Source organism: Ovis aries, chromosome 21 (assembly GCF_016772045.2).
Source record: "Ovis aries strain OAR_USU_Benz2616 breed Rambouillet chromosome 21, ARS-UI_Ramb_v3.0, whole genome shotgun sequence".
Lineage (NCBI taxonomy): Eukaryota > Metazoa > Chordata > Mammalia > Artiodactyla > Bovidae > Ovis > Ovis aries.
In genome coordinates this window covers 9,791,747-9,818,817 of record NC_056074.1, presented here as the reverse complement: position 1 = coordinate 9,818,817, position 27,071 = coordinate 9,791,747, and the positions used below count along the sequence as shown (strand labels likewise).

General features: G+C 37.7%; 1 protein-coding gene across 13 annotated transcripts in view; it reads right to left on the bottom strand.

The window, feature by feature from the left end:
- DLG2 (discs large MAGUK scaffold protein 2) overlaps nucleotides 1-27,071 on the bottom strand; it is a 2,369,976-nt gene that overhangs the window by 2,011,565 nt on the left and 331,340 nt on the right. For all 13 annotated transcript variants that reach the window (XM_042238120.2, XM_060403917.1, XM_060403919.1 and 10 more), the window contains one exon: nucleotides 13,703-13,848. In XM_042238120.2, coding sequence (XP_042094054.1) covers nucleotides 13,703-13,848 — 146 coding nt within the window. The remainder of the gene's footprint in view (nucleotides 1-13,702; nucleotides 13,849-27,071) is intronic.

The following is a 27,071-nucleotide window of genomic DNA, read 5'->3' as shown; positions in this document are numbered from 1 at the left end:
GAGTAAAATCTTCCCAATAGCCTACAAGACTGTATATAATCTGGTCCCCTATTACCTCATTTTGCTGATTTCTACCTTCAAGGCAATAGTAATAGTAGATAAAAATCATTGAATTCCTACTATGTATCAGACACTCCATAAGCACATCATCTGGATAATTTCATATAATAACTTCAAAGCTCTTAGGGAACGTACAAATATTCTCCCTGCCTTATTAAGAACCTACAACTTAGAATGGCTGAATAACTTATTCAAGGTCATATAACTTGTGTCAGGAGTAAACTATAACAACCTGTTACCTAGTCCAAGCTCATTCTGCTCACAGCACAATAGGCCAATAAATCCAAGAGATGAGGTGTTGAGGCAAGGAATATGATTTCATTTGGAAAACTGGCTGACCGAGAAGATGACAGACTAAAGTCTCAAAATAACCATCTTGTAGGGCCCTGGTTGGGTTTCCCTGGTGGCTTAGCTGGTAAAGAAATCGCTTGCAATGCAGCAGACTGCTGTTCAATTCCCTGGTTCGGAAGATCCCCTGGAGAAGGGACAGGCTACCCACTCCAGTATTCTTGGGCTTCCCTTATGGCTTAGAAGGTAAAGAATCCACTTGCAATACAGGAGACCTGGGTTCGATCCTTGGGTTGGGAAGATCCCCTGGAGGAGGGCATGTCAACCCACTCCAGTATTCTTGCTCGGAGAATCCCCATGGACAGAGGAGCCTGGCGGGCTGTAGTCCATGGGGTTGCAAAGAGTTGGACACAACTGACCAACTAAGCACACAGCACAGGGCGCTGGATGCTAGGTTCTTTTATGGGTCAGAGATGGGAAGAGGTGAGGAAAACAGAGTAAAAAGACCATTTAATTCTGGCAAATATCTCCTAGAACGGCAAGCTTCAGGCAGGGGGATATGTTTATTTCATTTCCTTATAGCCATTTCACAGGTGGTGTGAAATGGAGTATCTCCTGCCGTATCAGTAAAAAAGGAGGTCACAGCTATCCTTGATTCTGGCCCTCCCAATGTGAATTTTTGAGCCAAGCTGTCAAGTGGCACCACTCCCTATGCAAGGAACTTAAGGATGTCACAGTTCTTACAGGTGGGCAGGGTCTGGTTATTTCCCTGTGAGCTAAACAAAAGCACTTTAGTTTAAGGGTCTGGCAGAGGGGGGCAGGGTTCCCTGAGGCAGGCCATTGTATGCTTATAATAACAAAAGCAGTAAAACAAGGTTTAAAGCCAGAGAAACAGATTCAGCATGGAGTCAAAATTAACCCTTCTCAGTTACAAACCTAAATATGTTTGACTATAAGGTTGGTGCTTCAGTCGCCATCCCCATGAAATCATCCATAAAAGCCCAGACATTCAACTGGGAAACAAGCCTCTTGAGGTCAGAGTCAACGGAAAAAAAAAAAAAATCTATTTTTTAAATTTCAGAGTCTCCCAGTTAGTGTATCTACCACAGAGTCTAACAAAAAGAACAGTAGCTTAGACAATAAATATTTAAATGAAAGAACTAATGGATGAGTGAGTCATTCTATCAACTGCCTCTTGCTCTATGCATTTGTTTTAAAAATACAGCTAGCTGTCATGGAAGATGCAAATAGTCCTGGCTAAAAAGGTGGAGCAAACTTTTAGAATATTTGTTCTTAGGAAAACTTGCTGTAAGTCAAAATCATAAAGCTAAACTTCTCAACAAGTAATTGATAAAATGCGAGAGATATTCTAGGTGCTAGAATAAAAGCAAGAAATCACATAGACAAAAATCCTTGCCCTCGTGCAGCTAATATTTCATTGTGAGGGAAAACAAAAATTTAATTCTTATGACAACTGCATTTTAGAGGAAGAAGCTGAGATATAGTGGGATTAAGTAATTTCCTCAAAATGCTCAGCCAGTAAGTGGTAGAACTTGGATTCAAACTGAAATGGACTCACAGTAGCTAGCTCTTAACAACAGCATAACGCCTCTCTGATGGGTAATGAAAAGTGCTATGAATAAAAACAAAGCAAGGAATGATAACAACAGTGCTGGATATGTGAAAAGGATATTTTTAATAGAATGGGGTGGGAATCAAGGAGAAGGTAACATTAAAGATTTGAAAGAGGCAACCCCCCTTCCTCATGCAGCTCTGTGGAGAAATATCATTTCAGCCTAAGGACAAAGCAAGTGGAAAAATTCAAAGCTCTAAGTGTCTGAGCAGCAGTGAAGAGGCTAGGGAGGAGGGAAAGGAGTGAGTGAGGAGCAGGGTTTAGATCTGAGAGGTAACTGGGATCACAACTCTTAAGGAATGTAACCTTTACTCTGTGTGAGAAGATCCTGGGAGGTTTTGACAAAGGAGTTAGACACAGTCTGTCTTATGTTCCACCAGAAATGCTAAAGCCCTCACCTCCGTGAAGGTTTCTACATTTCTTGTACACTGTTTGAAAACAGAGCAGTAGAAAGTCAGTCACTTAAAATTATATTAAATATGACACAATGTCACACCACATGCTACAAAATTCCAGTCTTATTTTTCCATCATTTCTGACTTATTTTATAGCAAAAATTTTGAAGTAGAGAGAGAATAACACAGAGTCCAAAATATCAAAGAACTACTGAGTCAAATGGCAAGGCAAAACATGCAGCATTTTTCACAATTATCTTTTAAAAACAAAGGTTTCACAAGGTACAAATTTCCACTTAGAAGATAAATAAATAACAGGGATGTAATATACAACATGATGACTGTAAGAAAGATATGATCTTTTCTATCAAAGGAGAAGTTATAAGAAATAAAAGGTGATTCATTCTTAGATACAGTTGAACAGAATAGAATATTCGGCTCAACATTCTTAGAATAGTTGAACAGAAAGGTATATAGCTGGCTTATAAATAAGATTCCAAAAATGGCAGCTAGTTGCCAATCCTTTGTTCTTTTCACTTCCTGATTCTCCTTCCTCACAAGAATGTTTTGGCGGTCTAATTTAGCAGGCTTTGTCTGGGCAGGTTAATTTTGTGGGCTTTATCCTGGACATGCACAAAGAACTAAAAGGATGGGGAAAATAGTTAATACAAATCACCCAATCAAAAATTTAGGTGACATCCGGGAAGACTGTGTCTGTGACTCTCAGCCTAAGAAGAGCCAGAGGAAACCTGCGTCTCAGGAACAACAAGGGAGGGGACTTCTGCTCTGTGTGCTTGCTCTCAGACCTTTGACTGTTGGGCACCCTTCTGCAGAAGTAAAGACTGCCTTGCCAAGCCATCCCCATTGTCTGTCTTATTCCCAAGACACCTTTCGAGAGCATTTCCAACGTGACTACAATGTAATGCTGCTATATGGTACATCTGAAAGTTGTTAAGGGAATATATCCTAAGAGTTTTAATCACAAGAACTGCTTTTTCCTTTTTTTTTGGGGGGGGGGGAGTAGTTATATAAAGTAATGGATGTTGACTAAATTTATTGAGGTAATCATTTCACGATATAGGTAAGTGAAGTCATGCTGTACACATTAAACTTACACAGACTGTATGTCAATTATATTCCAATAAAACAAGGCGGGGGGCGGGGGGGAACTGTTGTTGAGACTTTTAGGCTTCATTTTATTTTTTCTTATTTTTCAGAACCTGATTAAGAAATTTCTATCTACTGTCCTTTTTTCTTGATAGCAAGTTTTCCTGCAGCAAGTCAGGCATTAAGATTCAAGTTTTAGGATATGTGCTACTACCAATGAAGAAAATCTTTGCTGAAAGATTTTGCATCTGTTGCAGAAGCATAGAATGACTTATTAATAATGGGTATTCCTCACCAATTCTTTTTACCCTAACCATCCCAAATTTGAGTTGTTGTATTAGAGGTCTCCAGAACTTCCAGGGGTATAAGAACAGAAAGCATAGACACCGTATTTTTGTTTTTAAATTCAAAGCCATAGTCCAGGTAGAAGACTGGATTTGTAAGAATATGCAGTCAAACGGAAACTGTTTCTTCCCAATTACATACACATACTCCACCTCTCTCTGACCAAAAAAATTCATGTGAGTGAGAGAAGAAAAAAAAAAAAAAACTTTCATTAGAATCACTTCAACTTGTATCCTTCTCCTGACCCTAAGCCTGCAAGGAAGTTGCCTGTTACCGAAAGGGCACAGGAGAATAAAGCAGAAACAACAGTAGAGGAAAATCCAGAGAGTAAATCCTGAGCAGCTTCACAAGATCCCACTGTGCCCACAAAGAATAAGAAACAGTCAAATGATCATTTTTCTGGTTTTCACCCATGTAGCTATGAGATGTACTGGTGGTGATTTTCTTTTTAAGTGAAGACTCTTTGTGGTGGGAATGAAGAGGAAGAACAGGTGGTAAAGTGAACCGTAAAGCTGGAGACCAGGTGGAAATATGCATCTCAGCTACAAATGCTAACTTAAAGGAGTGATGACTACCAAAGATTAGGAAGGAAAAGCCCCAATGGGAATTATCTCATAACAGATGCTGACTGATGGCCATGATGCCTGTGAAGTCAAATGTGGCTCTGTACCCTGACACTAAATTAAATCTCACACACAGAGTTTTGGGTGAAGTAGAGAAGAAAAGCTTTATTGCTTCGCCAGGCAAAGGGGAGCCACAGCAGACTAGTGCCCTCAAGACTGTGTGTCTCAACCTGGAGCAGGTACCAATGAGAAGTTTTAAAGTAATGGATCAAAGAGGGAGTGATCAGCTCATGGACATTATTCTGATTGGTTGGTAATGAGGTAAGTGGAAGTCAGCAACATCAACCTTCTGGTTCACATTGGTCTAGGGTTTACTTGCTTGTGGACAGCAGACCACTGTTAACTTTAACTTCTCCCACCCAGTGGGGGTTTCAGCATCTACAACACAGCTCAAAGATATTGTATCCCTTAATGGAGAACCAAGGCCTTGCCCCAAGGCCCTATTGCTTCTCTCGACTGCTCCATGCCTGTCTTACATTTCCTCCCTTCCCTAATTAACAACTGTTTGAACCTGCCTCTTAGAACTCAGAGAATGCCATGGAGGCTGAATTAAGCTTATTTCCTGTAACTGAAGAATGAAGGACACAGGTAGAGTTTTGTGCCCAGGAGCCTCCACAGGGTCCTGCTCAGTATCACTTCCTTGCCTGTCTCTTTCATCAGCATTATTCAATCCATTAATAGTCACTGAGGCACTCTCCTCAACACACTGATGTACAATATTATACAATATCTCTGCTCTCACTGAGATGCAGTGGCGGACTATGTGCCCCCAGGGAATTGTTCCCTCTGAGAGAAAAATAGACTGTACAGGAAAAGTGGGGGAGTGATTAAGTATAAAGCAGGAAGTCTTTGAGAAAACCTAGAATTGACTAAGATTATATTTTCTGCCTCTTGGCAGATTTAAGGCTTCATACCAAGATCATGTTGATCTACAGAAAAATAAAGTTAAAATTTCTATGCCCTATCATACTTCTTTAATATTCATCTGTGCCAGGCACTATGCTAGACAGTGTACAGTGGTGTCCTTCCTTGTGGAGCCTTCTACTGGGATGGTCACACTTCTTTAGCAATAACGTTAATACTGACATATTGTAGTCAGAAGATGTCTTTAAACTATCCAATCCAATGGCTATTTGCTGTGAAATATTCATTCTTATACTACCAGATTTTCTCTTTACATTGTCAAAATACTTCAAGAGATTGATTTGACTCTACTAAAACAAAAAGACCCAAAAACATCAGAACACTAAGTTAAATACTGAATCCATAAAAAATAATTATTTCATCCACTATTCTTGATTTTTGCCTCAGACTGGTAAACTGCAGTGGTGAGAAGATAGCTCCTTTTGCATTTTCTTCCACTGTCACAGATTTTGAAAGGCTGCTGCTGCTGCTGCTGCTGCTAAGTCACTTCAGTTGTGTCCGACTCTGTGCGACCCCATAGATGGCAGCCCACCAGGTTCCCCTGTCCCTGGGATGCTCCAGGCAAGAACACTGCAGTGGGTTGCAATTTCCTTCTTCAATGCATGAAAGTGAAAAGTGAAAGTGAAGTTGCTCAGTCATGTCCGACTCTTTGCGACCCCATGGACTGCAGCCTACCAGCCTCCTCCGTCCATGGGATTTTCCAGGCAAGAGTACTGGAGTGGGGTGCATCGCCTTATGGATGTCTACATAAAATCTTTTTAAAAATAAATGTACTAGTACATATATGTGTATGTGTGCTCAGCTGTGTCCAACTCTTTGTGTCCATATGGACGCCTGTCAGGCTCTCCTGTCCATGGAATTTTTTCAGGCAAGACTACCTGAGTGGGTTGCCATATCCTTCTCCAGAGGACCTTCCCAATGCAGGGATCAAACCTGAGTCTCCTGTGTCTCTTGCATTACAGGCAGATTCTTTACCACTTGAGTCATGGGAGAAACCCCTAATCAGGATATTACAGGAAGCAATATCCTAGTGGTAAGACCTTTGACTTTTGAAATTTCTGTTTCTAGAGCCAATGTACCAGCAATATGGAATATCATTTTTGCTGAGTCAGAAGGTATTATCCATGACTTCCTTTGCCAGCTCTGATCAACTAAAGTACACCAATTTACTCTCCACTGTAGTCTACATCATGGGGTAACTCAACTAAGAGACCAGAAAAGGAGGAGCATGACACAAGGCATCTCATGACCAGACTGAAGCTAGGAACCAGAGGCTGCATAGAGGGACTTTTCTTCTGGTTTAAAATATACTTCTTGAGCCTATTATATGATAAGCATGCTTATGGGTGCCCAAGAATCAGAGAAAATGGAAATTTATGATTGATGTCCTTACGGAGAATACATATCTTTCCCAGCTGCTTCAAATAAACTCAGTTTGTTCACAGGAGGGGATACAAAGTGAGAATTAAAACGTATGACAAGTATTTACACTCCATCCTCAGGATCTACCTAATGTCAGTCTAAGCTTTTCTGGTTATGAACTCCATCTTCCCTCCATTTCTCAATTGCTGTTCTTCACTTACACAATTTTAGCATCAATTTAATTTGGACTCACTTTCCAAACTTAGCCTTTGGAAAGCTGACCTCCACAGGGCAAGATCTTCAGTTATCCTGGCCCAGGTCACAGAAACCCCAAATAGAGATACTTTACCCCTCTTTTCACTTCCATCTTCAGTAAGATCTGTCATTTTGCCTCACATACCCCATCAAGGAAGAGCAATCAGACTCACCTAAAAGCATACTGACTGGAGTTAATGTGTGTTCATGTTCATATATTTTGGATATAACTGGCCAATATCCAAATCACTATAGACTGAGAACTTTCCAACAGGGGATTATAAGATATGCTGAATTGCATTAAAAGAAATGCTAAAAACAAATGTGGAAAAACCTGTATTATATTAAGTATATTTTGCCTATCTTCATTTTGATGTTGGAAATGAATAAGTCTAATTCCCAAGAGAATTTTTTCTCATTATTCTTCCTTATATTGCTGGCATCTGTTCATAAACCAATTATAAGTCCTGATTTATATCGACTCAATCAAATAATCTTATAGATAACTGCTGAATAAACAGCCTAAGGGTTTTATTTTAATAAGTTTTCTAGCTGATTTATTTGTTGAAAGGATACTAATCATAAAACAGAGGCATTACATGTATGTATCAATTCGTGGAAAACGTTTATCCCTAAGAAAATCTATATACAGCAATATTGTCTAAATTGAGTAATTTGAATATGCAAAAATCCCACACAAAGAGATACACAATAGAAAAATGAGAAAAATAATATTAATAAATTCAAAGAATAGCAGATTAAAACACCCAACAAACATATGAAAAATGCTCAAATTCACCAATAGTCTGGGAACTGGAAATTATGTTAAAAATGAACTATTACTAAGCTGTTAAACTGGAAAAAATTAAAAAGAGCAGTAACACCTTCTGCTGTGAAGGATGTGAAGTTAAATTGTACCAACATGCAGTGTCAACAGAAATGTGAAAGGTGAAATCAGGCCAGCAACATAATTTAAATTAAAAATATGCATACCGTGAAGCCAATAATACCATCCCTGAGAATCTATCCTATAGATACAAAAAGCATCAGTAAGTTTGACTGTACATACAATCATCAGATTGCAGCACTATTTATAGTGGCAGAAAACCGGAAACAGTAAATTACCATTAAGAGAGGAATAACTGAAGACATATTCACACCATCAAATTATGCATCCATGAGAAGAATGAATGAAAGCTAGCCGGACAAGTTGAAGAAACATTCAAATAACAGGAAAGTTTTTTGAGAAAACATTATTGTGCAAAATTCTCTGTGTATATAAGTGTACATGTTCCAGTATGGATATATATATATATATATATATATAAATTATGATGTGGTCCACTGAGAAGGGAATGGCAAACCACTTCAGTATTCTTGCCTTGAGAACCCCATGAACAGAATGAAAAGGCAAAAAGATAGGACATTGAAAGATGAACTCCTCAGGTCAGTAGGTGCCCAATATGCTACTGGAGATCAGTGGAGAAATAACTACAGTAAGAATGAAGGGATGGAACCAAAGCAAAAACAACACCCACTTGCAGATTGGACTGGTGATAGAAGCAAGATCCAATGCTGTAAAGAGCAATATTGCATAGGAACCTGGAATGTTAGGTCCATGAATCAAGGCAAATTGGAAGTGGTCAAATAGGAGATGGCAAGAGTGAACGTCGACATTCTAGGAATTGGTGAACTAAGATGGACTGGAATGGGTGAATTTAACTCAGATGACCATTACATCTACTACTGCGGGCAGGAATCCCTTAGAAGAAATGGAGTAGCCATCAGGTTCAACAAGAGAGTCTGAAATGCAGTACTTGGATGCAATCTCAAAAACGACAGAATGATTTCTGTTCATTTCCAACGCAAACCATTCAATATCACAGTAATCCAAGTCTATGCCCTGACCAGTAACACTGAAGAAGCTGAAGTTGAACAATTCTATGAAGACCTACAAGACCTTTTAGAACTAATACCCAAAAAGGATGTCCTTTTCATTATAGGGGACTGGAATGCAAAAGTAGGAAGTCAAGAAACACCTGGATTAACAGGCAAATTTGGCCTTGGAATTTGGCCACAGAATGAAGCAGGGCAAAGGCTAACAGAGTTCTTCCAAGAGAATGCACTGGTCATAGCAAACACCCTCTTCCAACAACACAAGAGAAGACTCTACACATGGACATCACCAGATGGTCAACACTGAAATAAAACTGATTATATCCTTTGTAGCAAAAGATGGAGAAGCTCTATAGAGTCAGCAAAAACAAGACTGGGAGCAGACTGTGACTCAGATCATGAACTCTTTATTGCCAAATTCGGACTTAAATTGAAGAAAGTAGGGAAAACCACTAGACCATTCACGTATGACCTAAATCAAATCCCTTATTACTATACAGTGAAAGTGAGAAATAGATTTAAGGGACTAGATCTGACAGATAGAGTGCCTGATGAACTACAGACGGAGGTTCGTGATATTGTACAGGAGATGGAGCAAGACCATCCCCAAGAAAAAGAAATGCAAAAAAGCAAAATGGCTGTCTGAGGAGGCCTTACAAATAGCTGTGAAAAGAAGAGAAGTGAAAAGCAAAGGAGAAAAGGAAAGATATACTCATCTGAATGCAGAGTTCCAAAGAATAGCACGGAGAGATAAGAAAACCTTCCTCAGTGTCAGTGCAAAGAAATAGAGGAAAACAATAGAATGGAAAAGACTAGAGATCTCTTCAAGAAAATTAGTGATCACACATGAAGAACTGTACACTCACCTAGAACTGTACAAAAAAGATCTTCACGACCCAGATAATCACAAAGGTGTGATCACTCACACTCACCTAGAGCTGGACATCCTGGAATGTGAAGTCAGGTGGGCCTTAGGAAGCATCACTACAAACAAAGCTAGTGGAGGTGATGGAATTCCAGTTGAGCTATTTCAAATCTTAAAAGATGATGCTGCACTAAATATGTCAGGAAATTTGGAAAATTCAGCAGTGGCCACAGGACTGGAAAAGGTCAGTTTTCATTCCAATCCCAAAGAAAGGCAATGCCAAAGAATGCTCAAACTACCGCACAATGGCACTCATCTCACATGCTAGTAAGCAATGCTCAAAATTCTCCAAGCCAGGCTTCAGCAGTACATGAACCGTGAACTTCCACATGCTCAAGCTGGTTTTAGAAAAGGCAGAGAAACCAGAGATCAAACGGCCAACATCTGCTGGATCATGGAAAAAGCAAGAGAGTTCCAGAAAAACATCTATTGCTGCTTTATTGACTATGCCAAAGCCTTTGACTGTGTGGATCACAAGAAACTGTGGAAAATTCTGAAAGAGATGGAAATACCAGACCATCTGACCTGTCTCTTGAGAAACCTGTATACAGGTCAGGAAGCAACAGTTAGAACTGGACATGGAACAACAGACTGGTTCCAAATAGGAAAAGGAGTACGTCAAGGCTGTATACTGTCACCCTGCTTATTTAACTCATATGCAGAGTACATCATGAGAAATGCTGGGCTGGAGGAAGCACAGCTGGAATCAAGATTACTGGGAGAAATATCAATAACCTCAGATATGCAGATGACACCACCCTTATGGCAGAAAGTGAAGAAAAACTAAAGAACCTCTTGATGAAAGTGAAGAGAAGAGTGAAAAAGTTGGCTTAAAGCTCAACATTCAGAAAACAAAGATCATGGCATCTGGTCGCATCACTTCATGGGAAATAGATGGGGAAACAGTGGAAACAGTGTCAGACTTTCTTTTTCAGGGCTCCAAAATCACTGCAGATGGTGACTGTAGCCATGAAATTAAAAGATGCTTGCTCTTTGGAAGGAAAGTTATGACCCACCTAGATAGCATATTAAAAAGTAGAGACATTACTTTGCCAACAAATGTCTGTCTAGTCAAGGCTATTGTTCTTCCAGTGGTCATGTATGGATGTGAGAGTTGGACTATAAAGAAAGCTGAGTGCCAAAGAATTGATGCTTTTGAACTGTAGTGTTGGAGAAGACTCTTGAGAGTCCCTTAGACTGCAAGGAGATCCAACCAGTCCATCTTAAAGGAGATCAATCCTGGGTGTTCATTGCAGGGACTGATGTTGTAGCTGAAACTCCAATACTTTGGCCACCTGATGCAGAGAGCTGACTCATTTGATAAGACCCTGATGCTGGGAAAGATAGAGGGCAGGAGGAGAAAGGGACGACAGAGGATGAGATGGTTAGATGGCATCACCAACACAATGGACATGGTTTTGGCTGGACTCTGGGAGTTGATGATGGACAGGGAGGCCTGGCGTACTGCAGTTCATGGGGTGGCAAAGAGTCAGACACAACTGAGTGACTGAACTGAACTGATATATGAATTCATATTTATATATGAATACATATTACATGACTGAAGAAGGATTAAACACACTAAGTTATTAAGATGGGTTACCTTGTATGTGGGGAGGGTAGAGCGAATACAACATAGGAAAGAAGCAAGTAAAAGAGGAAACATGCAAAAAACAAGAAAGTCCTTTTTTTAAAAAATGAAATTTAGCATATCTTTGATATTTTATACAAAACTAGGTGTATGTGCTGTACTATGCATCTAGAAATTTACTAAAAGTAATTTTTAAAAATTTAAAAAGAACAAATATCAAAGCAATGAGACTACAAAAAAATAGAATAGTTAAATAATCTTGGAATGGAGAAGCAAAAGCTAAGAAAGAAGAATAAAAACAAAAAAGGTGCTAAATTTTATCAAATAAAAATTTTAAACAGTTTGAATGCCAAAAAGCATATAAGTAAAATTATCAGTAATCAACAAACTAGAAATACTGCAAGATGACATATTTCATAAATAAAACGCTCTCAGAAAACCATAATAATTCTAGCATCACTTAGAAAAATGGACGAAAAGCTTGAATAAATCACAAAATAAATATAAGCCAATAACCATAAGACAATACAGGTCAGTCTCAATGATATATAATTGCAATGTAAAGCATTAAGTAACAAATTTTATCTTTTAATTTGACAAAATATTTTAAATAACTAATGCTACTAAGAATATAGGTAAATTTGTCTTTTCTAACATTGCTGATAGCACTCTGCAGAGCACTTTGACAATTTGTAACAAGAACCTTAAAAACGTCAATATCCTTGGCCTGAATAGTTTCATTTACAAAAATCAACCCTAATGAAATAACTGGGAAAAAAAAAACAAGGGTTTATATACACAGATAGCCATTACACATTACTCATAGCACAAAACTGAAGATAGCCAAAATTTTTAATGTAAAACTGCTTAAGTAAGTTCCAAATGGTAGAATATTGTATAGTCATTAAAATTTTTCAAAAATACTTATTGATGTTATATGGATAAATACTATTAGTATAGCATTCAATTTAAAAGTCGAAATGGCAACCCACTCCAGTGTTCTTGCCTGGAGAATCCCAGGGACGGGGAGCCTGGTAGGCTGCTGTCCATGGGATCGCACAGAGTCGGAAACGACAGAAGTGACTTAGCAGCAACATACCCTACAAGCTGTTGTCCTAGTTTTCCGTACATATATTTGTACAGAAAAAAAGATTAAGAAGTCAAATTGCTTCTAGGTATTGAAATTAAGATGTTTTAATGTTTTTAAGTACTTGATAAACTTCACATAGTAGGTATCTAATGCACTGACACATTACTGTCACTGTTAACTTATTCTTCAAGGAATTAAGTTGATCATTAGCCTCAGTCTTACCCAGTTTCCAAACCAGTTCTGAGCAGGCTGGAAAGTGTATCACAGGTCTCAAACTTAACAATTCAAAGACTCAGCAATCAAAGTGTCATTGATTAGCACTAGGATTCAATGTAGTTTCCAAATCAGCTCCACAACCCCAATTTTGACTCTGTGTGTGTGTGTGTGTGGAACACACACTACCTGCCTGCAAAGTACCAACTACCACTTAAAAACATCATTGATCAGTTTCTGCCACCATATTGACCCTAGGCTATGAAAACGAGACATACTTCAACTTGCCTTACTCTTTGGTAACTGCTAAGCCCAACAATAGCTTCAAACTTTTGATTCCATAATCCCATCCGCAAAAAACCATTTGAGCATATACAATTCTAATAGCTTTATATTTATTCTTACATGTACACGTATGACTGTTAATATGTTATAAATTATCTAAATATAAAAGATTGTAAAAAATGTAATAAAAAGCAATATAAATGAGAGTTCTATTATTTTGTTCCTACATCCCAATGAATCATTTTATTTGCCCCAGGATACATGACTCTACTACAGAGATCACAGTTTTAGACCATACTCTCCAACCTCGCTCTCCGTCTCCTTCCTGCATTGTATCAGCACACGTTCTGAAATTCCAGAATGCCTGATACTTGAGTCAGCTCAAACAATGACAATATTCATGACAGAACTCATTTATACAACATGAAGAACCATGTTCTTCCTATGCCTGGTTTTATCTTTTGGCAGAATCTGAATTTTCATACGCAAATATTATGTACATTATGATATGTAATGTTGGTATATAATACTGGCAGTATAGTATGTAACTAAGTTTCTATTATTAATGTTTGATAACATTTGTTAATAATCATTACTACTACTAAAATTACCACTACTAATAACTACTACTTCTTTACTGGTATAAATAATTTTGGTATTTACTGGTATAAGTAAATATTTAGTAACTTTCAAAACTGTCAATAATGTACCTCTGCAGACTTTTGAAGGTTGTCATGGCATGAAGCAAGAAGGGATGTCTTCTCCCATTTCTTTGCAACTTGATTGGCTTCTTCTATTTTCTGCTCACAACTTTTTTGAGAATTTAGCAATGTTACCTCATAAAATTCTTGAATATCTGTAAAGAAAATGCAAGAGAAAAGTCAACATATCATGTATGACCTCACAGATAGCTTCTTCATGCATGAGTATATGGAAGATTTTGCTAATTAAAAGAAACCACTGCAACCATTTGCTGCAACTAGAAAAAGCCTGTGCACAGCAACGAAGATGCAGTGCAGCCAAAAATAAATACATTAATTAATAAAAAAGAACTACATAAATATGTATGCAAAGAAAAACAACAAAAATAGAAGAAATCCTAAAAGTTGCATTTTTATCTGTATGAGAATTCTTACAGCAACTTTAGAATTGCAAAAATTAGAAGTAATCAAGATGTCCTTCAATTAGTGAATGGATAAACAAACTGCAATACATAGAAGGAGTGAGTCATCAAACTATGTAAAAACATGGATGAGTCTTAAATGTATATTGCTAAGTTTAAAAAAGCCAGGCAAGTAGCTGGCCTCCATATTAGAGGATTCCATTTATATAATTTTTGGAAAACAAACAAACAACTAAAGAGACAATAAAACTATCAGTGACTTCCAGAAGTTCTAGGAGATAGGAGGAGGGTTGAATAGGTAAAGCACAGAGTGATGAAAATATTCTGTAATGATACTATATTGGTTGGCACCTAACAGGAAGCATCTGTCAAAATCCAAAGAATTTTATAGCACAAAGAATAAACTATAATGTATGGTTTTAAAAATCATTTTTAAATGATTTTTAAATTTTAAAAATCATTTAGGAGGCCAGGGAATCCCAAGATGAAAAGTAGACTATGACAAAAGAATCTAACTATATCACAGATGAATGAAATAACGTCACTGAAGGCAGTAGGAGAAAAAGGTGATGACCTGAATATGAGTAGAGACTGTAAAACCAAAGACAAAGAAACTTATACAAAAGCATCCTAGTCTACACTCTAGTTGGTAAAATTTGTTTCTTGTGGAGTACAAGTCAACAATGTTGAAGTCACTGTATGTATAAATCGGAACTGAACAGTTAAGTAAATGGATGGTAGATGGTAGGAACCAGGTTTCTCACCGTTGGAGTATGACGTTACAAACAAAAAAGTGGGTGGGTAAGGCATTGTACAATGAGTCATATGATTTTGGATTAAAGACATCATTACAAACTCATTTTCAGCTTAACAAAAATAGGAATGAACACATATAGAAATACTTATACATATATACAGGTTAGTCTTTGTTATATTCAGTCACTCAGTCACGTGCGACTATAAAAACACATATTCCCTTACCCTGTCTGATGAAAGGGTCTACAATAATGACTTCAGCCTCTATATAGCATTCTCCAACAAATGGCAGAGAGTAATGAATAAGTACAGTTGGTATTGTTAGAATTGCAAATAGCTATATGAATTCAAAAGTTTGGAAGGAAAGAAGGGAAGGACAGAGAGAAGGATAGAAATAAATAAAATATGAATAGAAATATAAATCAAATATGTATATTAATATTTCCTAGCTGCCATATTTTTCTAGATTGAGAGGGCCTAGCAGCAAGAGCACTCCAACAGCAAATAGCACACATAGGAACCAGATCTTGATTTCAATAAAGGAAACCAGAGGTTTGGGGGGAAATGGTCAATCCTAGTATTGGCGCAGAAAATATAAAAAGAAGAGCATGGAGTATCTTGAGAATAAGCTCCTCAACCCAAATTTTAAAAATTTTGCTACAATGGGGCATGTCAAAAAAACAGAAAAGTTACATGAAAGAGCAGCCAAACATGGCCAAAATTGGAGCAATTTGAGTAAATATGTATGTAACATAGGATTGGATTATACCCAAAGTATAAAATAAATGTCTAAGAATCTATATTGGCATGAATGAATGAATGAAAGAAAATATGTCATTATTTTTAAAATATTCAATGGATGGGTTAAACAGCAGACTAAACAAAGTGGAACTGGAAAATATACCCAAAGAAATTACCCAGAATGCGACACAAGAGAAAACAGAATGGAAAATGTGACAGAAATATTAGAATATACAGAGAATAGATAAGAAGGTCCATTACTTTTCTAATAGATGTCTTCAGGGAAAAAATAAAATAAATAACAAATGACATTTAAAGGGCTATGGATATCAAATTCTTATAATTTATAAAAATATGAATTCTCAGGTCCTGAAAGTAACAGTTTATTAAAAAAAAAAAAAAGAATAAATAAGAGCTATTCTGGCAACCTGATGCAAAGAGCCAACTCATTAGAAAAGAACCTGAATGCTGGGAAAGATGGAAGGCTAAAGGAGAAGGGGACAAGAGAGGACAAGATGGCTGGATGGCATCACTGCCTCAATGCACATGAGTTTGAGCAAGCTCCGGGAGATGGTAAAGGACAGGGAAGCCTGGCATGCTGCAGCCAATGCGGTCGCAAAGAGTCGGACACAACTGAGCCACTGACAACAACAATGCCTCGGCCTAGACATAGCAGGATAAGCAGAACACCAAAGACAAAGCAGAGACCTTAAACCCAGTCACACAGAAAAGATTAATCTCAGTAGCAACAATGGAGGCTGGATGACAGAAGAACGACTTAAAAATCTTGAAAGAAAACTATTAAGGGGGGACCACATTCCTTTGCAAATCACATCTTTTTTATTTTTTAGGTTTGTATCTAGAATACATAAAGAACTCTCAAAACAAAAAGAAGCCAAAGAATCCAATAGAAAAATGGGTAAAAGATTTGACCAGGCACTTCACCAAGAAAGTAAGAGGAAGCAGATAAGCACATGAAAAGATATTCACAATCATTAACCATTAGAGAAAGAAAAATTTAAAACCACAATGAGATACTACTACATTTTCACTATATTTATTAAACCGGTTAAAACTTTAAAAACTGATCATCCTAAGAACTGACAGTGATCCTAAGGAACCAGAATTCTCAATCGCTAATGGGTGAGTTCGGAAAACAGTACAACCAGTTTGAAAAAGTTCGGTAATTTCTTTAGAAGTTAAACATATAGCTACTATATAATCCAGCCATCACTGTTCTAGATAATTATCTAAGGAGAAGGAAATATACATTCATGTAAAAAGTCAAATTTGAAAGCAATCCAAATGTCCATCAACAGATCAATGAATAAACAAACTGTAGTATACCCATACAATGGAAGACTACTCATCAATAAAAAAAAACAAAAGCAAACTATGGATACACACAACATGGATGAATTTCAAAATAACGCCAAGTAAAAGAAGTCAGACCATATATAATACCAGTTATATAAAATTCTAGAAAATGCAAACTAATCTATATTGACAAAACAATTCTGTAGTTGCCTGGGAATAGGACTGTGAGGTTTGACAGGAAAGGGTGAGTGGGAGAGTTTATAAAGGAGTATATGCGTATATCAAAACATTAAATCATTGTTTCACATATGTGCAGTTTATTATGTACCAATTACACCTCCATAAAGAAAGTGAAAAAGACAAGATGCAATTGAGAGAAGTTATCTTCATATCATACAGGAAAAGGGACGGTATCTGGGTGTGTAAAAACCAAAAAGGAAGAGACATACAAACCAAAAGAAAAAAAAATGGGTGGGAAAATATAAACAGGACATTTCACAGCAAACATGTATCACTGATAAATCTGATAAGGGAAAAGATGCTCAATCTCATTTGTGATCATAAATACAAACTAAGATCCTAACCAAATACCACCTACACCAATAACATTGGCTATTACTGTAGTTTAGTATATCTTGAAGTCAGGGATAATAATTCCTCCAGCTCTATTATTATTTATGATTATTTTGGCTATAACTTTTGTGTGTGTGTGTTTCCATACAAATTTTAAAATTATTTCAAGTTTAGTGAAAAATGTCATTGGTATTTTGATAGGGATTGCATTACATTTGTATATTGTCTTGGGTAGCATGGCCATTTTAACAAGGTTAATTCTTCCAACCCAAGAACACAGTGTGTCCTTCCATCTGTATGTGTCGCCTCCAATTTCTTTCAACAGTATCCTATAGTTTTCCAAGTACAGATGTTTTACCTCCTTAGGTAAGTTTATTCACTCTCAGATATAGAGAACAAACTAGTACTTAGCAGTGGGGAACAGGAAGAGGAGAGGGGCAATATATGAGTAGGGGATTAAGCTACAAGGATACATTGTACACCACTTGTAATATAGACAATATATTATAAATACAATATAATTATAAATGAATAGAATCTTTAAAAATTATGAATCACTACATTGTATACCTGTAACATATAATATTATATGTCAACTGTGGGCTTCCCAGGTGGCACTAGGGGTAAAGAGCCTGCCTGCCAGTGCAGGAGACATAAGAGATGCAGGTTTGATCTCTGGATCTGGAAGATCCCCTGCAGGAGAGCACGGCAATCCACTCCAGTATTCTTGCCTCGAGACTCCCATGGACGGAGGAGACTGGTGGGCTACAGTTCATAGGGTCGCAAAGAGTTGGACATGACTGAAGTGACTCAGCACAGCACATGTCAACTATATTTCAATTAAAAAAGGAAAAAAAATCTATGAATGAATGGTAACATTTATTTCTGATGAGTCTGAATTGCCATGACCACTTTAGAAAACAATCTTGTCTTGTAAAACTCACCCTTTTTCCTCTGTAATCCAGCATTTCTTCTACTCAGTATATATTATAGATAAACTCTTACACATATGCCTCAGGACACAAACTAAAATGTTCATAGCAGCACAGATTTATAGGAGCAAAAAATTAGCAAAAAATCTCCATCAAAAAAGTGGATAAATATGGTATGTTCTCAAAATGGAATTTATGTAACAGCCAAAATGAATGAACTATAGTATCACGAAATAACATGAACAAAACTTAGAAACATAATGTTGAATGAAAAAAAGCAAGTCTCAGTACAAAAATATTTTTTTAAAGTTCAAAAACATGTAAAACTAAGCTATATATTTTCAGGCATTCATACAAATATATGTGAAAAAAAATAGATCGGAGCAAAGAAGCACATGAAAAGTTGTAATTACAACAGTGCAAGGAATGGGGAGGAAAATGGGATAAAGGAGGAACATACAGGTATTTCAGTTTCAGAGCTGGGGGCTTATTTCAGAAATGTTTATTTTATTACCATGCTATGTATAATATATATAAATAAGATATACTCTTTTACATGTATAAATATACTTTACATATTGAAGAAAAATTGAGTATTTCATAAATATTGATTTCTTCTAAAAAGTTACCCTCAAATTTCATGCACAACTACAAATTTATTCTGCCACTAGCAATAAAGAGGCTGTGAAGTCATTTATGTAACATGTGTAAGAGCAGAAGGTAAAAGTCATACAGATATAAAATCATATGAATCCTTTCCATATTTTTGAGCATTTTAAGGGTTGGCAGGGTATTGAGTTGACAAAAATGAGTGGAATAAGGAATTTTAAAAATATAAAATCCCCAAAACAAGATATGTTTACATTACCTAGTTTCAAGTATTAATTAAAAAGAGACAAAGAATTTCTATAAAGATTTCTGCAGAGACATATTTTCTAAAGAATAATGACATAATGAGTAAAACAATTTTTGCAGGTCGTCAAATTTCGAGATTCTTTTTCTTTACATCAATTCTAAGGATATAAACGCTGTTTCATAAGCAGCATTTCCAAGTTGCCAAGTTTTGAAATATTAGGTGTATAAATTTTCCAGAAATAGAAGAAGATGTATCATCTGAATGTTAAAAGATTTATACAAACAAGGTACACCTTGACACACAGTGGACACCAGTAACTTGCTCACATTTAGGAAAACCCAATGGACAGTAATTTGAAAATCTTCTTTTTGTTGTTGTTGGTTCCTTTTCTTTTTTTAATATAAATTTATTTATTTTAATTGGAGGCTAATTACTTTACAATATTGTATTGGTTTTGCCACACATCGACATGAATCTGCCAGGGGTGTACACGGGTTCCCCATCCTGACCCTGCCTCCCTCTTCCCTCCCCATACCATCCCTCTGGCTCATCCCAGTGCACCAGCCCCAAGCATCCTGTATCATGCATTGAACCTGGACTGGCGATTCATTTCACATATGATATTATACTTAATTAACTTATTACCCTAAAACTGATGAAGTGTTCAGTCTATTTCACTCTTTTGTCTATTTATACTCCCTGTCTAAGCAACTACTAGAGAGGAAGAAAGGCATTTTAAGTCACAGATACTTAAATTGGAAGCTAATTCTGCAACTGTCAAATTTTACTTCTGAACAGTATTATTTTTTTGAACACCTGGTATATATCAGTGTGTCATTTCCAGGCATCTCTTTTTGACACCCTCTTGTATCCCCACCACCACAACTACCAACACCACTTCCTGACTCTTCCCTCTCTCTGGGTACCTCTCTTCGGTACCCAGTCCAATTACTATGCCTTTATAATTAGAATTAAGAGATGTAAACATGAAATGCCATCAGAATAGAAATTTTTCTTACTAAAAGTGAGTTCAATTGAGTAGGACATGTGAGAGTGAGAACACCCAAACAGCAATCACCATAAAGAAAAATATTTGTCTCTGAAGACAAAGGGATGCCAGGGAGGAACCTAACAGACAGGCCTTTTTGATAAGTCTTTCCTAGTTTGCTACAATGACCTCTTAACTCCTTAACCTATTACATTTCCTCCTTGACTGTCCACTCATGAAATCCAGCATAAAACACCCAGCTCTAACAGCTTCTGTGGGTTTTCACTTCCTCATGAAGACTTCCACATCATGTAAAACTTAAATAAATGTGTATGTTTTTATCCTGTTTAAAAAGAAAAAGAAAAATATTTGTGTTGGGAATTGTGGAGGGTGGGGAAGGTAGACAATGCCACTTCTTTCCCCACATTCCCACAAAATTTTGCTCAAATCTATTTAATAGTTATTTTTTATTCTACCTTATATTAGAAGTACTTGTTCACCCATCTATTCTCAATTCAACATTTCAATTCAATAAGTAATTTTTCAGTAATGAAGGTCTTTTGGAATGAAGACAATGTCAGAACCAGCCCAGCTATATAGTCTGTACTATTTAGCATCATTCTTTGCACTAACACACAATGAAGGCTTACTAATTTTAGCTTATTTTCATTACCTCTCTATTTAAAGCTCAAAGAGAAGAAAAATCAGTAAATAAAGTCAAATCTTTTCACACTCAGGACTGCAGAAAACCTGCACATTATTTGGATTATGTTTCTATGTGACTTGACTACTTGATTACAACTGCTAGCAGTTTTTATTTTACACTGTCCTCCCTCAAATGAAAAAGATTTTGCCACCTCTAAGGATACATTCTAAATAAAATCCTCCAATTCTTGATGGCATACCCATATTAACCTCACAGTTATTTTTTAAGTAGTCTATAAATTACTGTCAAATTTACAAATGAGTGTTTCTCCATCTCTGACATACACATGAATCTCAATCACCTAGAGATTTTGTTAAAATGCAAATTACGATTAAAGTCAGGAATGGAACTTGTATCTCCAGTTCTAACAAGTTCCCAAGTGATGTCAGTAGTTTCTGATTCACCAGTAACACTGGACTTAAGAAACAGCACCTCTGTGATTAGAACCCAAGGCTTCATCCCTCACTGAGTTATTACAATTCTCTTTTTCAGAGTGAGGGGTCGGGAAAAACCCCAGCAAGAGAAGCAAATTGGCTTCTGTTGATTGAAAAGTAATAATAACTACTTAGTGAACATTATTGACTAATGGATTCAGATTCAATTAGCTAGAAACTCAAAAGTAACTATATTTTAGTACTCTGCCTTTAGGATGCATTAAAACCAGGAAGTAAAATCAACTTCTAAATGGTAGCTGAGTCGGTCTCTATTCAGCCCAATCTCCTGCTTTTGTTTTAACCTACATTCCATAATGATGAGATCTGGCCTTTGAAAAGATGATTCTGGCACACCCGGGTCTTCAATTGTCAAACAGCATCATTAAGGGAATCCAAAGTAAATAGGACTGTCTTTTTAAGCACACCCTTAAAAACCCATATACTCAAAAGATTTTATCTTTTCCCAGGCAGAGACGATCTGACATGACATACTCAGTGATGGTGCAGTTTCATCAAATGACCCTTCGAGATCCCGAGATATGCCTCCCAGCATCTAAGGAACTTACTTTTAATATCCTCAGAAGTGGTGAATCTTGTTTCATTTGAAGGAGATTTGACTTTTTTTAAGGTCCAAATTCACTAGACAAACTATAAATATGGTAAATGATGGAGAAATGGATTTCCTTTTATACAACCTGAATTAAGAAAATATGACTTAAATCACAAGATTATTTTCCTTGTAGGACTCACAAATTGCTCTGCAATTACCTACTGAACCACAGTAAAACAAAGTAACCAGAATGCAAGATGTTTAAGGCTGAAATAAAAGTGACTGGGGAGACTCTTTTTTGCTTTCCAACCTTAGCTTTCATGATCCTAGACGTAGTATTCAAGGGAAGAATTACAGTCACCACTCCAGCCTCTTTGGAGGTCATTATTATTGGCTCATTTGGTTTTTTGTGATTAGAAGATATGGTTATAACTCACCAAAGCTGTTTAATCCCAAGAATTCACTGAAATCAGCTGAGGATTCTCACATACAGCTTCAATAAGGAGATGGTTATCTCTGTAAACTGTGCCTTGTTTTAAAACATATGTTTTAAATATGTTTCCAGCATCTCTTTTCTCTGCAGGATTTTCCATACTTACACCTGATCATGAATTCAGCCAAAAAGTGTAACACAGTTGACTTTGCTATATTTAAAGATGTTACAAAGTGCAACCTTGGTGTTTCATTAACCTTTCTTCAACATTTGGTTCTATCTGGGGTGCCAGATAAATGCTCACATCCAATATCCTTATGTTGCATCCAGATACCATGCTTTTGCAAAGTAAAAACTCATCATTGCCTCGGTCCATTTGAGCCCAACTGCTAGACATGGAGGGACAGTAACAGAATTTCTAATAAAGGTTTTATCAGCAAAGTAAGTGTCCTATCTTAGGTTGGCAGCCAGTCAAGATTCTTTAAGGATATTACCTGGGACCAGAAGAATAAGTATGAAAATGAGGAGTTGGCTAAAGTTAAATGTGGATGAAAAGAAAATGTAAGTTAAATTTTGGAGCCAAGAAAAAAGAGTGAAAGCAACATCAATGATAGGTACCAATCAAGTACCAAGTTAGGGGACAAAAGAGCCCACACTTAGCAGGGATGAGCATGAAACCCAGAGTCCATGGACTAATATGAATACATGATCAAATCCGATATATACTGAAAAAGCAAGACCAGAGAATCAGGAAATGCTTGCATACTAAAGACTCAAACACATTTCCACAATGTTCTGATATGACTGGGCTTCTTCTGATACGCCTGGACAAAACACTGGAAGGAAGGAAAGTAGGAAGGAGGGAGGCAGGGAGAGAGGGGAGGCAGAGAACGGAAAAGAGCAAGAATAGAAAGGAGGGAGGAAGGAAAAAAGGGATGAGAGAGGGAACGTTGGTTTCGAAATACTTTGTTCTGCAGAAAGGAACCAGGGTTTTTTGATGAAGGTTCACTCTAGGGCTAGAGCAGGGAAACTGTAAGGCTGAACCTGGGACTTTCTGTTTCACCAGAAAGTAAGAAAGTGCTGAAAATCCTGTACTGTGCTTAGTTGCTCAGTCATGTCTGACTCTGTGCAATCCCATGGACTGTAACCCGCCAGGCTCCACTGTCCATGGGAATTCTCCAGGCAAGAATACTGGAGGGGGTTGCCATGCCCTCCTCCAGGGGATCTTCTCAACCCAGGGATCGAATCCAAGTCCCCCACATTGCGGGTGAATTCTTTACCGTCTGAGCCACCAGGGAAGCCCAAGATAACGGAGTGAGTAGTCTATCCCCTTCTCCAGGGGAACTTCCTGACTCAGGAATCGAACCAGGATCTCCTGCATTGCAGGCAGGTTCTTTACCAGCTGAGCTACCCAGGAAGCCCGAAAAATCATGGGAAAGGGTCAAAAACACATGAAAGCCATTTTAAAGAGGCTCCTATGAACCAAATATGGAACAATTTGACCGTTAAAATAAATTAATAGTAATAAAATATAAAGAAAATCAAAAAATGAAGGGTATATGTATATAGTTAATTCACTTTGATGTACAGCAGAAACTAACACATCATAAAGCAACTATACTCCAACAAAAATTCATTTAAAATTAATTAATAGTAATAGATTATAACCTATTGAAGAAAATAAGAATATATGAGTTCATCCTAAAAAAAAAAAAAGAGTGATTAAATGGAGAAGGGAAATCTCTTCCTTATAGGAGAATTCCAGCTAATAAATATGGAAGAAATTATGGAATTAGAAAATCAAGAATGGATGCTACAACTGGTATGTAAAAATTTGGCAAGGAACACAACATTGCATAGTCTCAAGTTGTCTCCCCACAAATTAGAACAAACTGGCCCTGGGGGCCTCTTATTATCAACCATCAAAATGGATATAGCATCATTTGTGTCACAAACGGAATCCAATCATTAGAAAATGTCAGATGAAACAGAATCGTAGGACAGTCTACAAAACATCTGACCTGTAATCTTCAAAAATATTCTGCTAAAGAAATTGCAGATTAAAGGCGACAAACATACTATATGGGCTTCCCTGGTGGTACAGTAGCAAAGAATCTGCCTGCTGATGCAGGATACACAGGTTCAATCCCTAAACTGGGCAGATCCCCTGGAAGAGGAAATGGCAACTCACTCCTGCATTCTTGCCTGGGAAATCTCATCAAGATTTCCTCACCAAAGGAGACTAGTGAGCTACAGACCCAGGGGTCACAAAACAGTCAGACCCAACTGAGTGACTGAGCACACGCACATGCATGCACACTGCTATATATAAAATACATAGCTAATAAGAACTTACTGTATAACACAGGGAACTCTGCTCAGTACTCTGTAATGACCTATGTGGGAAAAGAATCTGAAAAGTAGATATATGTATATGCATAACTGATTCACTTTGCTGTATAGCAGAAAGTCAAAACATTGTAAATCAATTATACTCCAACAAAAATGTTTAAAAAATAAGATAAAAAATAAAGGGGACTAAAAAGGCATGACAAGTAAGTATAATGTGTGATCCTGGCTAGATCCTAGACTAGGGAAACAGCTATAGAAAACATTTTGATGACCACTGCTGAAACTGAATATGGACTGTGCATTAGACAACAGTATTGTATAATGTTAGATTTCCTGATTTTGATAACTGCATTATTTAAGAAAACACTCGCATTTTTAGGAAATAAACATTGAATTATTTAGTGAGGTCCCCAAATCATTCTCAAATGGTTCATTAAAAATATGCACATATAAGTATTATGCATATATAGAAAGAATGAGAGACACACATAGTTAAAGAATGATAAACTGAATAAGACAGAATGTAAACAATTAGTGACTCTGAGTAAAGACACAGGAGCTCCCTGTACTACTCTTGCAACTTATCCACAGGCTTGAAATTGTATCAAAAGATAAAGTTTTAGAAGACTGGAAGGTGACTAGGAGGTATTAGGGATAAGTATAGCACTGAGAAATATCCAGGAACATTTTAAGAAATATGCAGAGGAAAAAGACTCAAAGAGGAACAAAGTAAGTGCAGAATGTGATGGGAGAGGCATACCAGTTGTGCATTAAGTGAAGCGGTACGGCAATCTAGAAGTTACACAGGAGCGCTGAAGTCAGGCCCTGACTCTGCTATTTATCTGAATGTGTAACCTGTGGCGGGACATTTAAATTTTTTAAGCCTCAGTGTTTTCCACCTAAAAACTTGAGTATTACTCAGCCATAAAAAAGGAACGAAACTGAGTCATTTGTAGAGACATGGATGGACCTACAGAGTGCCACACAGAATGAAGTAAGAAAAACAAATAGATATTATTGCATATATGTGGAATCTCAAAAAACGGTGTAGAAGGTATTGTCTGCAAAGTAGAGAGACTCAAGATGCAGAGAACAAATATATGGATACCAAGGGGGAAAGTGGGTAGGGAAGGAATTGGGAGATTGAGATTAACACACACACACACACTATTGATACTATGTATAAAAAAGATAACTGAGGACATATTGTATAGTAGCGGTATCTTGCCATATCTCACTGTTCACTGAACCCAGGGTAGGCACAGTGCTCCTGCTACTGCTAAGTCACTTCAGTCGTGTCCAACTCTGTGCGACCCCCCAGACGGCAGCCCACCAGGCTCCCCCGTCCCTGGGATTCTCCAGGAAAGAACACTGGAGTGGGTTGCCATTTCCTTCTCCAATGCATGAAAGTGAAAAGTGGAAGTGAAGTCGCTCAGTCGTGTCCGACCCTCAGCAACCCCATGGACTGCAGCCTTCCAGGCTCCTCTGTCCATGGGATTTTCCAGGCAAGAGTACTGGAGTAGGGTGCCATTGCCTTCTCCGGTAGGCACAGTGGGGAAGCTGAAAGAAGACGCGCAGGGCACTAGGAACTGCCGACATTCTTTATTCGCAGCAGCAAGACGGACATCTTCACTCTCTAATGGCTGACACAGCAGGAACGACGACTATGCAACTCAACGCAACACAGAATCACCCTGACCCTGACTTGCCAAGAGCTTTTCCGGGGGTCCTTATAGAGACCCACATCACGGTGCGCATGCGCAGTGCCACAAATGAGCCCGGCTGTGGGGCACGAGTGGAGCGGGGCGAGAGGCCTTGAGCACCGCCATATGCCAATTGCTCTCTCCCTACATTCCACTCCTTTGGGGTCTCTCACCTCATGGTCTACATGAGCGTCTTCCACAATATTCCTTTGGCGAGCAACGCTGACCCTCTGCGCAAGAGCAGTAGAGGACACAGCCTTTACAGTACACTGTTCTCATAGGACACAGCCTTTACAAGATACTATTCCAAATATACATCATACAACACAGCCTTTACAGTCACAAATCAGCAAACGTTTGCATCTGTGTAACCTGGATGGCGATGGCACCCCACTCCAGTACTCTTGCCTGGAAAATCCCATGGACAGAGGAGCCTGGTGGGCTGCAGTCCATGAGGTCGTGAAGAGTCTGACATGACTGAGAGGTTTCCCTTTCACTTTTCACTTTAATGCATTGGAGAAGGAAATGGCAACCCACTCCAGTGTTCTTGCCTGGAGAATCCCAGGGATGGGGGAGCCTGGTGGGCTGCCGTCTATATGGTCACACAGAGTCAGA